This window comes from Hoplias malabaricus, chromosome 6 (genome assembly GCF_029633855.1).
Source record: "Hoplias malabaricus isolate fHopMal1 chromosome 6, fHopMal1.hap1, whole genome shotgun sequence".
NCBI classification, from domain to species: Eukaryota; Metazoa; Chordata; class Actinopteri; order Characiformes; family Erythrinidae; genus Hoplias; species Hoplias malabaricus.
Window position 1 is genome coordinate 43668888 of NC_089805.1, and position 9524 is coordinate 43678411.

At 45.0% G+C, this 9524-nt stretch overlaps 1 protein-coding gene across 1 annotated transcript; it reads left to right on the forward strand.

Moving 5' to 3' along the window:
• Nucleotides 1-593: 593 nt before the first annotated feature.
• si:ch211-195b13.1 (STKc_SGK domain-containing protein) lies at nucleotides 594-7719 on the forward strand. Its single transcript, XM_066673936.1, has 13 exons — nucleotides 594-749; nucleotides 1860-1935; nucleotides 3446-3509; nucleotides 3623-3666; nucleotides 3770-3827; nucleotides 3907-3990; nucleotides 4092-4223; nucleotides 4503-4615; nucleotides 4765-4888; nucleotides 5321-5416; nucleotides 5559-5714; nucleotides 5810-5899; nucleotides 6009-7719. Exons 1-13 carry the CDS (start codon nucleotides 680-682, stop codon nucleotides 6174-6176), a joined length of 1275 nt encoding a protein of 424 aa, XP_066530033.1. The 5' UTR covers nucleotides 594-679; the 3' UTR covers nucleotides 6177-7719.
• The last annotated feature ends 1805 nt before the right edge of the window (nucleotides 7720-9524 follow it).

The window sequence follows — 9524 nt, forward strand, 5'->3', positions numbered from 1 at the left end:
TAAAAAAAATTAAGAATTATATTAAAGATAATGCCTATGTTCACCATTTCCAATTCACAAACCACACACCCACATACACCCACCCACACACACACACACACACACACACATATTTGGATGTATTCTAGATCAACTGAGCTTCTGTAAATTTACGATGGAGTTGGTCTGATGTTTATGATCCAAGAATGACCCTCTCACATCAGGACCTGACCGCACTAATGTCCTTGTGGCTGAAAGCCATCAAATCCTCACAGCAATCTTCCACAAACACGCAGTGTAGAGCCCTCTCAGAGGAGGACAGGCACTTACTGCAGTCGAGTAGGATCAAACTCCCTGTTAAGTTCTTCATATCACAAGGATACACACACACACACACACACACTAGACAGATAGATAGACACTGCGACCCCTTGAGGTGGAGCCGGCGAAATAAGGCGCGCGCTCGCGTGACGTCACGGGCTCCCTCCGTTGCCGCGGCCGCGCGCGTGGCGTCACGGCCTCGCCTCCGCAAAAACACATACAGAAGAAGCCCGGGGAACCACGTGGTCGATATAAAAGCACCGCAGCGCCTCGGAGCCTCAGAGTGAGAGAGAGAGAGAGGCGGTAAAGAGACACGGAGAGTTGTTACTGGACTTTATTTCATTTGAGCGGCTTTTGACGGGTTTTTTTATTTAACGTTATGGCTGTGACCGAGGCTCGCTGTGATCTCACCTACTGCAGGATGAGGGGCATCGTCTCCGTCCTCACCGGTATGAATAAATATATATATATATATATTAGTAATAATAATAATAATACTCCATATATCTCATTATTACAGCAGGAAACTGGGGGATAATCCTGTATAATACACAATAATAATAATAATAACAACAACACAAGGTCTTAGGACAAGATTGAAAATATGCTGGATTTTATTTGATCAATTATTTTAAAAGTACGTATGTTATAGCAGTAATAAACTATATAATATTAATAGTAGATACCTTTTTTAAATATTTAATGTTACAGTTGTAACCAGGGCTTAAGTGGTAGCAATAGTAATTATAATTATATCACAATAAACATTAATACACTAATAAAAAGTAACAGGAGATGATATTGACAGTGCTTCTAGTGTTTCTACAGTAATGTATTGCAGTAGGAACGCAGAGACGTGATAGGGACAGTATTTACAGTCATCTGAACTGTGATAGGAGCATGTTTATTTACATCATCATTTTTATAAACAAACAGTAAAAACAGCGGTGATAAACCTCATATAAAAGTGTCAGATGTTGTGGGCTGTTGTTTGAGGGGATTAATGAAGCCCAGACAGCGCAGAGCTAGCCCTCGTTCAGTGCAGTGAAACGAACCGGACTGGGTCTCATTGATTTGTACCAGACAGTTTATCGAGCCCCTGAGGCTCAGACTCACGCCAACCTTTACTGAGATTCATTTATTTTTATTATGTTTGTGTTCACCTTCGTGGCCATCTTCCATGACATAAGCATCTGTTTTTGCATGTGTCACATATACACACACTATATGTTTGTATACGGGGCTTTTATTGCCTTGTACTCTTTCATAATGCGATTATTACAGTGTTGTGTTTAAGCATTTAAATGCACATTGTTGGCTGGGAATGTTACAGGAGGCTGGAATTTCCTCTGTGTTGCATAATCCGGGGATAAAACGTGGTACAAATACATATAACAGTACAATGTGCTTACATAACTTTTGTTTACAGCAGTTAACCCAAGATTGTTATAAACACATTACAGGTGTTAAATGCTGGTGATAGTCCAGTGTATGTTTCAGTGTTTATTTGTGAGGTGGCTTCTCCCCAACTGATGTAAATGCTTCTCTTTCAACGGCAGCTTTCATCAAAGAGAGGAAGATGGGCTTAAACGACTTCATTCAGAAGCTGGCCTCCAGCCCTCATATCTGCCAACAGTAAGTAGCTCATTTCCTGCTCTGCGAGGATGCAAATACATGCATGCAAACACACGGCTGAACACTGAGCTACAGAAAATCATAACCGTGACGCTCAGAGTCATTCAGGTTGCTCTCATTGGCATGCTGGAAAATTCCCATCCATTCATTCATCAGGGCTTCACAGGATGACCTAATGAGTGCGTCCATACAACTGCACCCAGGTCAGTGTACAGTGGCGCAGTAATCCAATTTGAAGCTCGCAACCGCTCCAGAGCCGGGCTGTATGTTCCGTTAATAGCGTAATCTCTGTCTTACGCCACAAAGCCAGCACCAGAATAGAGCCTCTGCCCAGCCGCCGCTGCCTCGCCAGCGCAGTAAGCACCTTTGAGTAAATCCTGCATGCCCCCTAGACTAAGATAACCGTCTAATTGTATTAAGCGTGAATAGGAACCGGCGCATTTGGTCTCTGTGTCGGCCATGTAGGTTGCTCCAGTGGAAAATTCCCAGCGCCCTTATCTGTCACCTCCAGACGACTGCTTGCTTTCTGTGAGAGAATATTCCAGACTTATCAGAGACCCCCTAGTCGTAGTGTCATGGTCAGATAAGAGTTTACCGCCAAAACTCTGCATGTTAGACTTGGACTTGGAGTTAACCCCAACCAGGACAGGGCTGTGTCTAGAACTGTGGGGCTGAGACTAGAATATTTCAGACTCAACGACTCTGAGAGTGTACACCGACCAATCACATACCTGTAAAAACCTGTAACTCCAACAAATTACAGGCTATTCCAAGCTCAACCAAGTCTTTTGACTGCTCAGGTCACAGGTTCTTGATCCAGCAGAGCTTGGAAAAGGATTAACCTCAACAAATTTAGGCTGTGACATATGTGTTAAGTCTAGAATATGACTAGCACAGGCTAATTAAGACCAATTGGATGTACACAGGCTAATTAAACTTGGTTATGACCAAGGTAGACCTGTAAAGAGTCAAACCTTACCAACCATAGGCTATTCCAGTCAAACTACATACTCTTCCTAGACTTGAAAATGCAAAGGTCAAGGTTTATGGAGCTAACCCCAACATATGTAGGCTATTATGGTCAGCCATATGCTCTGGGATAGTATTCCAGACTTATCCTACAGACCCAAGAGGGTTCACAAGTCAATCTTAGTTGACCGTGGCCAAGTTAGACCTGGAAAAACTTCATCTCAACTATTCTTAAATATTCCAGACTCATCTGAAACCACCCGGAGTGTACACAGGCCCCTCATACTTGCTTAAAAGGCCAAGTTCAACCTGGAAATACCTAACGTCCACAAACAACGAGCTAACAGAAACTGAAACTCTCTCAGTTAGGCTGGGAAATGTAGGTAGAACCCAGTTAATCAGATCTGCTGTAACCAGACGGAAGTGGCCTATAGCTCTGTGAATCTTTACACTCCCACACTGTTCGGGGAAACATTGTCAACACTGCCATCTACTGGTGAGCAAAGGTTTAATCTAATGCCACCAACCTTCTCCTCCTCAGTTCTCAGATGGGCTCCTTCCTGAAGATCGACGAGAATCAGAACGAGGAGCTGGGGAGAGACCAGGTGAGGATGAAGCTGGTTTCTATTCTTAGATCTTCTCATTTGCATTTGGTTTCATGTGCAGCTTTAAGCTCGAGGGCCTGTAATAACCCGACCTCTCCTTCTCCTTCCACCAGTTCTGCCTGACCTCCCCGAGGAGCTCTCTAGCAGAAGAGACTCAGTAAGTAGCCACTCCACAACCTTCCTTTGACTTCCATTCATTTACAGTTCTGAGATGTTCAGAAGGTCATAACCTCATGGGTCTTTGTGTGTTGTTCCACCAGGATAAAGCCCTCAGACTTCGACTACCTGAAGATCATCGGCAAGGGGAGCTTTGGAAAAGTGAGTCCTACAAACCGTCTGAGATCTAGGCTTAGACGAACCACTGGAGCTTAGATTAACCTGAGTTTTCTCTGCGTAGGTTCTGTTGGCCAGACACAAAGAGACAGAGCAGTACTATGCTGTGAAGGTGCTCCAGAAGAAGATCATCATGAAGAAGAAGGAGGTGAGGCTGGTTTTCAAATTAACTGCTGTGAGATTTCTAGAAGCCACAACATTAGAACCAGCTCTTAATGGAATCATAACATTGGTCCTCTCTCTGTCCAGCAAAAGCATATCATGGCTGAACGTAGCGTGCTGATGAAGAACATCAAACACCCCTTCCTGGTGGGCCTCCACTACTCCTTCCAGACCACCGACAAGCTCTACTTTGTGTTGGACTACGTCAACGGTGGAGAGGTAAGCTGGAAACACTAAAGAGTGCTGATGTCATGTGGTTAGATATTGCATCATCCTTGTTTTTTTTACACAGTGGGAAATATTTAATCAGGTGTTAAAGGTGTCATAGAAAGTTTGTTCATTGTGGCTGTAGTAGACTACATTTTGGAGTGCTCCATCACTCCATAAAACAGGGTTCCACTGTTCCGCAACCCTTATAAAAGGCGTCTACAAGCTTTAGGACATAGCCTGGTGTACATTACTATCTCAGTGCTGATTCTGGTGGTCTTTCTGTTCCAGCTCTTCTACCATCTCCAGAGGGAGAGGATCTTCCTAGAGCCCAGGGCCAGGTTCTACGCTGCTGAGATCGCCAGCGCTCTCGGCTACCTCCACTCGCTCCACATCGTTTACAGGTGCGCTGCTGCTACCCCCTGGTGGACGGATCTGGAAGCAGACACTCTGACCCAGTGTCTGGCCCACATTTCTCAGCAGTCATATTAGCCATCTGTGTTGCGGCTTTGGCATCTGACCACATGCTGTTGTTGTTTTGGTTCTTTAATAGAGACCTCAAGCCGGAGAACATCCTGCTGGACTCTCAGGGCCACATCGTGCTGACCGACTTCGGCCTCTGCAAAGAGGGACTGGAACCAAACGGCACCACTACCACCTTCTGTGGGACCCCAGAGGTATGCTGATGATGATGGGCCTAGTGCATCTCTGACTTATATGTCATTGCTGTTCAATGAAAAAACATGGGCTTTAGTTTATTACATCATCTGAACACAGCAGCTGTCCTTCACATTGTGAGGAAAATACATGATGAATGGACCAATAGAAAATGATTTGGAATAAAGTCTGTTCAAAGTTAAGGTTTCATTTGGGGCCAAAAGATATAGGCTTTTTTTTCCAATTAAAAACTACAAAGTGTGTTTGGTGTTGTCTGTATTATAGCAACTAAATAATATAAACAATCCTTCAACATTTACACCAAATTTATTTCTAAATATGCCCATGGAATCACATCAAAATTATGAGAAAAAACTTGAAATTCAGTGGAAAATGTCATTATTATGTGAGAGTACATTAAACTAAACGCATTGTTATCTGTTTTTCCTCAGTACTTGGCGCCAGAGGTCCTGCAGAAACAGGCCTATGACCGCACAGTGGACTGGTGGTGCCTTGGGTCAGTCCTGTATGAGATGCTGTATGGATTGGTGAGTAGAGATGAAGGTTTTAGCTAAATCTGTGTCAATTTGTTCAGTCTACAAATGAATTAAAGTTGGGAACTATGGAAGGAAGACCACTCTGTTTACACTGGACACTTAACTCTCTTTCTCTCTCTCTCTCTCTCTCCAGCCTCCCTTCTACAGCCGTAACACAGCAGAGATGTACAACAACATCCTGCACAAGCCTCTGGTGCTGAAACCCAACGTATCCAACGCTGGACGTGAGCTACTCGAGGGGCTGCTGCAGAAGGACAGGACGAAGAGGGTGGGGGCCAAGGATGACTTTGTAAGCCTTAGTTTACATGCGTATTATTGAATTTCATAACATTATATTTGCCTGTACAGTGGACAGAGACCTCACGTTCCTATTTGTCTCTTCAGCTGGAGCTCAAGTACCACTCCTTCTTCTCTCCCATCAACTGGGACGACCTGATGGCCAGGAAGATCACCCCTCCGTTCATCCCCTCCGTGGTAAGAGAGAGTCTCTGACCTCTGACTTCTCTGACTTACAGTTCTGATATTTCTATTTCTTTAAATATGCAACATAAGTAATGTGTGTGTGTGTGTGTTTAATTCACAGAGTGGTCCCACTGACCTCCGGCACTTTGATCCAGAGTTCACTCACCTGCCTGTGTCCACTTCCCTGTTCAACACTGACAACCTTCACGTGACCAGCAGCGTCCGAGAGGCTGCTGGAGCTTTCCCGGGCTTTTCCTACGGACCCCCGGCTGACCACGCCTTCCAGTAGCGTCCCACATCCGCACTCCACTCTCCTCCTGACACCCACTTCACTTCACCCCATTCCGAAACCACCAGAGACAGAGAGACTGAGGGACTGATGGACACTTCACTCTGAAGGACCACAAAGGAGGAGGACATTTGTGGCATCGTCTGCTGGTTTCTGACCTGATCACGTGTACTGTATGAAGGATTAACGCACTGTGGACTTCTTACACAATGGTCTTACGGATCATATCTCTTTCACCTTGGGGAGCAGATGCTAAGTGTGCCAAGTTTGCGTCTGGGGCTCGGACCCGTCTCGGACCCCTGCTGAACTGGACTGAGCACAAAGGTGGACAGTAAAGAAGTGCCTGAAGATTTAATAACAATAATAATGACAAGGCTTTAAGCCGCACGGCTCTGGAATGAAGGCACCAGCTGCTGGGCGAGATGCCTTTTCTGACCTTTCATGGTTTGGATTTTTGTTTTGCGTCTGATCAAACTTCTATTAAATGTTGAATGGTACCTTTATTGCATTATTGCACAGTGGAGATAAAAAGGATCAAGAAATGTACGGCTCACATGACTGACTGAGTCTGGGCTAGACTTGTGCAAATGGCATGCATCACCTTTTTTCTGTTTAGCGGTGTGACACGATGCGTTACGTATACGTAGAAACCAAAATACGTATATTAGAAACCAAAATATTTCACAACGTAACACTCATAATAAAGGCTAGATTCCCCCGATATATAAGACCTCTTCCATCATCAGAGACTGAGTAGACCCTATCACAGTAGAGTGAGTAGATCACCTTCTGAAACCCTGACCGGGGCTTTTGTGTCTTACACGTACTTTCTTCTCCTGTCTTTTCTCCAAAGCCAGCACTTTTCTGTGGTGTAACTATACGCGTGTGAGGTCATTTTGCTTGCTGATAGACAAATGAAATCACTTTATCATTAAACCAGAGAACGACTGGGTGTTTTCTACCAGTCATCAGTGGGATTTACGTATTTGTTACTGATTCATCATCGTCTGAAGGGGGTAGACTTTCTTTAAGCGATGAGAGAGAACTGTGAACGTGTTTTCATTCGCAGCAAACGCCTGTCCTCCTTTACGCACAACATTGTGGTTGTGTTCCCCCCCCCCTTTCCTCTTTTCCCACCACCTATACCACTTTCCATTTGGACGGGGACGACTGTGCAATGAAACACAACTTTACACTGAGCTATAAACTTGAGATGTAGGCAGTGGGTAGTATAACGTTAACTGAAATAGACAAGGCCTTTCCTAGAGGGCACCTCTGATAAACAGCAAATGTGTGTATATTTTGCTGGAAAGATTTTTACTATTGGACCAATGCTACCCTTCACCTTCTCTTTTAGAAACGTAACACAATACAGTTCAAGTTTATTTTCTTCCATATTTGGAAGCTGCGATTTTTTTATACTTTTTTTCATGTATATTTATTTACATGCCATAATGTACTATACTGTTAACCCATGTTTGAAATCTCTAGAGCTATGAAATATTTAATTGTGATCTTTATTAAATGTATAATAAATTTATTAACAAACCCTTGTCTGGATGACTGTGTGTGCTTCTGTTAGTTGTTGTTTTTTTGTCTGTGAAAAAACTCTCCAGTCTTTCTATGACCAACTTGCAGACACATACGAGCATTTATGCACCAAAGGACTTGAAGAAGAATGATTTAATAAGGCATAGGAATCACTTAATAAAGGGTATGAATGGCTCAATAAGGAATGGGAATGACTTTAATAAGCGTGGAAGTGATCTGAACAGGAATGATGGTGCAGTCTATAAAGAAATGAATTAATAAAGCATAGAAATAATTTACTCAGGCATAATGACTTACTAAGGTGGGGAATAGCTTAAGAAAGGTGTGGGAGGTAATCTAAAAGAATGTAAGCAGTAAGTAATATCTAGTTATAGAGCACGTTTAAATCAACTGTCATTCGCCAAAGCGCTTTACAATATAAAAAGAAGATAAAAACATAGGAATGGAAAAGGGAGAAGAAAAAATATATAGATCTGAATATAATTTGCAGATGATAAAAGTAAATTGACAACAAGTTATAATCAAGGATAGAACTAACTTTTTTATTTATAGGGATGACTTAAAAAGGCAACGTTCACTTTTTAGGATTCTGATGATGTGTCCTCAGGCGACATGATGGCTCAGCAGATAGGTGTCGCAGTCACACAGCTCCAGGGGCCTGAAGGGTTGTGGGTTCAATTCCTGCTCCGTGTGACTGTCTGGTGTGTTCTCCCTGTGTCTGTGTGGGTTTCCTCCGGGTGATTGACTGTGAGGAGTGTGGTGTGTTCTCTCTGTGTCTGCGTGGGTTTCCTCCGGGTGACTGTCTGTGAGGAGTGTGGTGTGTTCTCCCTGTGTCTGCATGGGTTTCCTCCGGGTGACTGTCTGTGAGGAGTGTGGTGTGTTCTCCCTGTGTCTGTGTGGGTTTCCTCCGGGTGACTGTCTGTGAGGAGTGTGGTGTGTTCTCCCTGTGTCCGCGTGGGTTTCCTCCGGGTGACTGTCTGTGAGGAGTGTGGTGTGTTCTCTCTGTGTCTGCGTGGGTTTCCTCCGGGTGACTGTCTGTGAGGAGTGTGGTGTGTTCTCCCTGTGTCCTGCTTGGGTTTCCTCCGGGTGACTGTCTGTGAGGAGTGTGGTGTGTTCTCTCTGTGTCTGTGTGGGTTTCCTCCGGGTGACTGTCTGTGAGGAGTGTGGTGTGGTCTCCCTGTGTCTGTGTGGGTTTCCTCCGGGTGACTGTCTGTGAGGAGTGTGGTGTGTTCTCCCTGTGTCCTGCTTGGGTTTCCTCCGGGTGACTGTCTGTGAGGAGTGTGGTGTGTTCTCTCTGTGTCTGCGTGGGTTTCCTCCGGGTGACTGTCTGTGAGGAGTGTGGTGTGTTCTCCCTGTGTCCTGCTTGGGTTTCCTCCGGGTGACTGTCTGTGAGGAGTGTGGTGTGTTCTCTCTGTGTCTGCGTGGGTTTCCTCCGGGTGACTGTCTGTGAGGAGTGTGGTGTGTTCCCCCTGTGTCTGCATGGGTTTCCTCCGGGTGACTGTCTGTGAGGAGTGTGGTGTGTTCTCCCTGTGTCTGTGTGGGTTTCCTCCGGGTGACTGTCTGTGAGGAGTGTGGTGTGTTCTCCCTGTGTCCTGCTTGGGTTTCCTCCGGGTGACTGTCTGTGAGGAGTGTGGTGTGTTCTCTCTGTGTCTGCGTGGGTTTCCTCCGGGTGACTGTCTGTGAGGAGTGTGGTGTGTTCTCCCTGTGTCCTGCTTGGGTTTCCTCCGGGTGACTGTCTGTGAGGAGTGTGGTGTGTTCTCTCTGTGTCTGCGTGGGTTTCCTCCGGGTGACTGTCTG

Coding starts and splice junctions, on each gene's coding strand:
- si:ch211-195b13.1 (XM_066673936.1), top strand. CDS start 680: ATGGCTGTGACCGAGGCTCGCTGTGATCTCACCTACTGCAGGATGAGG. Junction 3,510..3,622: donor AGGAGCTGGGGAGAGACCAG/GTGAGGATGAAG, acceptor TCCTTCCACCAG/TTCTGCCTGACCTCCCCGAG. Junction 5,900..6,008: donor CTCCGTTCATCCCCTCCGTG/GTAAGAGAGAGT, acceptor TTTAATTCACAG/AGTGGTCCCACTGACCTCCG.